General features: G+C 36.2%; 1 protein-coding gene across 1 annotated transcript; it reads right to left on the bottom strand.

The window, feature by feature from the left end:
* Window positions 1-2,010: 2,010 nt before the first annotated feature.
* On the bottom strand, window positions 2,011-2,577 carry LOC105732341 (peptidyl-prolyl cis-trans isomerase A-like). The gene has a single exon (XM_012474369.3). The coding sequence runs from the start codon at window positions 2,575-2,577 to the stop codon at window positions 2,083-2,085; it is 495 nt and encodes a 164-aa protein (XP_012329792.2). The 3' UTR covers window positions 2,011-2,082.
* Between the last annotated feature and the right edge of the window lie 1,270 nt (window positions 2,578-3,847).

The following is a 3,847-nucleotide window of genomic DNA, read 5'->3' as shown; positions in this document are numbered from 1 at the left end:
CCTCTAGTCTCACTTGGTTGCCAAGAATGATAGGATTTCATTCTTGTTTATGGGTGAACAGTGTTTTGTTGTGTACACACATCACATTTTCTTTATCCATTCATCCGTTGATAAACACATTGATTCCATATCTTAGCTTCAATAGTGCTGCAATAATCTTTTCCTTTGAATAAATATCAGTAGTGGGAATGCTGGATCATATAGTATCGTTCTACTTTTAGTTTTTTGAGGAATCTCTACACTGTTTTCCATAATGGTTGCACTAATTTACAATACCACCAACAGTATATGTGTTTCCATTTCTCTGAGTTCTCACAAGCACCTTGTGTCTTTTTGATAACAGCTATTCTAATTAGGGTGATATGATAGTATATTGTGGTTTGATTTGCATTTCCCTAATGATTACTAATATTGAGCTTTTTTTTTTTTTTTTACATACTTGGTGGCTATTTGTGTGTCTTCTTTCGAAAAATGTCTATTCAGATTGCTTGCCTATTTTTTTAATCAGATCTTTTACTGCTTTTGAGTTTCTTGTATATTCTGAATATCTCTTGTCAGGTGAATAGTTTGCAAATATCTTCTCCCATTCTGCAGGTTATCTCTTCACATTGTTAGTCGTTTCCTTTGCTATGCAGAAGTTTTTTAGTTTGATATAATCCCATTTGTATATTTTTGCATTTGTTGACTATGCTTTTGAAGTCCTAGCCATAAAACCTTTGCCCAAATCAAGTGTTTCCTCTGTGTTATCTTCTAGTAGTTTTACAGTTTCGAGTTTTACATTTAAGTCTTTAATCTATTTCGAGTTGATTTATGTGTATGGTGAGAAATAGGGATCTAGTTCCATTCTTCTTCATATGGATATTCTGTTTTCCTAGCACCATTCATTAAAGAGGATGTGCTTTCCCCAGTGTGTGTGTTCTTGGCACCTTTCTCAAAAATCAATTGGTTGTAAATATCTGGATTTATTTGTATGTTCTCTATTTTGTTCCATTGGTCTATGTGAGTGATTTTATACCAGTGCAATGCTGTTTGGGTTACTATAACTTTGTAATATGTTTTGAATCAGGTAGCTTGATGCCTCCAGCTTAGTTCTTTTTGGTCAGTATTGTTTTGGCTATTGTGAGTCTTTTGTGGTTCCACACAAATTTCAGAACTTTTTTCTATTTCTTCGAAGAATATAATTTGTATTTTGATAAAGATTGCATTAGATCTGTAGATTGTTCTGGGTAATATGGTCACTTTGACAATATTCATTCTTTCAGTCTACGAACAGGGGATGTCTTTCCATTTATTTGTGTCTTCATTAATTTCTTTAATCAGCATTTTATAGATTTTATTGTAAAGATCTTTTGCCTCCTTGGTTAAATTTATTCCTAGGTATTTTAATATTTTTGGCAGCTATTATAAGGGGAATTGCTTTCTTGATTTCTTTTTCAGTTAGTTCATTATTAGTGTACAGAAGTGCTACACTAATAGCACTGTGCAGCAAATCTTGCAAATTTGCTGAATTCATTTATCAGTTCTGAAGTTTTTTTTATGAAGTCTTTATGTATTTTTATATATAAAATCATGTTATCTGCAAACAGGGATAATCTGACTTCTTTTTCAATTTGGATGCCATTTCTTTCTTTCTCTTGTTTAATTGCTCTAGCTAGAATTTCTAGTACTGTGTTGAATAAAAGTGGTGAAAGTGAGCATCCTTGTCTAGTTCCAGTTCTTAGAGGAAAAGCTTTCAAGTTTTTCCCCATTCAATGTGATGTTAGCTGTGGGTTTGTTATTTATGGCCCTTATTGTATTGAGGTATGTTTCTTCTATACCTAATTTGTTGAGAGTTTTTATCATGAAGGAATGTTGAATTTTTTTAGTTTGTTTTTTATTTAGTCTTTATTTCATAATCATAAACTTAACTCAACTCTGCAATCCAGCTAGGCATGGAAGGGAACAAGGAAAACATGGAACCAAAAGGGAACTGCAGTGAGAGCACAGATTTGAGGATACTGTGAGCAAATGGGGTGGAGGGGTGCTCTCCTGAGCTACAGAAGGAATGGTCTGGTGGTTAAGATAAAACACAAGTCAAACTTATTAAAGTTGTCCACAGTCAGCAACGGTGATCTTCTTGCTGGTCTTGCCATTCCTGGACCCAAAACGCTCCATGGTCTCCACAATATTCATGCCTTCTTTCACCTTGCCAAAGACCACATGCTTGCCATCCAACCACTCAGTCTTGACAGTGCAGATGAAAAACTGGGAACCGTTTGTGTTGGGTCCAGCATTTGCCATGGACAAGATGCTGGGACCTGTATGCTTTAGGATGAAGTTCTCATCATCAAATTTCTCCCCGTAGATGGACTTGCCACCAGTGCCATTATAGCGTGTGAAGTCAGCACCCTGACACATAAACCCTGGAATAATTCTGTGAAAGCAGGAACTCTTATAACCAAATCCTTTCTCTCCAGTGCTCAGAGCATGAAAGTTTTCTGCTGTTTTTGGAAACTTGTCTGCAAACAGCTCGAAGGAGACGCGGCCCAAGGGCTTGCCGTCAACAGCAATGTCGAAGAACACTGTGGGATTGACCATGGCTGATACTACAAGGCTCCAGGCGGCGGCGACGTCTGCAAAGCCAGGAACGTTGAATTCTATCAAATATTTTTGTGCAGCTGTTGAAGTAATCATATGGATTTTGTTCTTTCTGTTAATGTGATGTATCACACAATTATTTGCATATGTTGAGCCATCCTTGTATCCCTGGGATAAATCCCACTTGATCATGATATATACTCTTTTTGATGCGTTGTTAGATTTGGTTTGCTAGTATTACATTGAGGGGTTTTGCATTTGTGTTTATCAAGGATACTGACCTGCAGTTTTCTTTTTTGTTGTGTCCTTGTCTGGTTTTGGTAATACTGGTCTCATAGTGTGTATCCTTTTTGACTCAGCACTCCCCTCTTCTAGGATTTCATTCTAGGAATATATTCTCATAGGTAGGTAATACAATAACCACAGCAAAGTTCACTGAAGTCTGGTTTATAACAGTAAAAACTGGAATCCAACAATATAGATGGATTAAATAGTTTGCTAGAGTCATACAACAGAATAAGCAGCCGTTAAAAAGGAAAAATTGTTTGTGACAAACTAAAGAGTGAAAGGAAGCAGAATGTGTAAGAGCATTTACCTCATTTATATAAAAGTTACCAATATGTACAAATTCATGTATGTCTACATACACAGATATGATTATCAAAACATTTAATCATTATTATTATTATTATTTTTGAGACAGAATCTTGCTCTTGTTGCCCAGGCTGGAGTGCAATGGCATGAGGATCTTGGCTCACCTCAACCTCCTCCTCCTGAGTTCAAGCGATTCTCATGCCTCAGCCTCCCAAGTAACTGAGATCACAGGCATGCAACACCATGCCTGATCAATTTTTGTATTTTTAGTAGACATGGAGTTTCTCCAAAAACATATACATTTTATTAACAAGCAGGTGGCATGTATTTTGAGGTTGGTTATTGTTTATAATGTTATGTATCATTTTATATAGCCGTAACACTGTTGTGATTTCCTTTTCCCCATTACCTTGGTTCCTCAATTCTAATTGTCTTACTCCAATTTTTGTCTTCCCAGATATCTCTAGGTCACCATTTTCAGCTTGACTTCTATGCACTATGAGGTAAACTAGCAAATGCTCCAAAGGAAGAAAGTAGCAAATAACATCAGGCTCACTTCTGTACATTCTCCCTCCTTCTAATATCTTGTTCCTTCAAGTCCTGGCTGCCTTGGTTGTTTAGATGCCTTCAAACAGCTCCTCTTAATTGTTTTAATCCAGATTTATAACTGCTTTCA

Source organism: Aotus nancymaae, unplaced genomic scaffold (genome assembly GCF_030222135.1).
Source record: "Aotus nancymaae isolate 86718 unplaced genomic scaffold, 86718_ANA_hifiasm-v0.15.2.pri h1tg000040l, whole genome shotgun sequence".
In the NCBI taxonomy this organism is placed as follows: Eukaryota; Metazoa; Chordata; class Mammalia; order Primates; family Aotidae; genus Aotus; species Aotus nancymaae.
The sequence above is the reverse complement of the archived record's forward strand: the minus strand, read 5'-3'. Positions and strand labels throughout refer to the sequence as shown.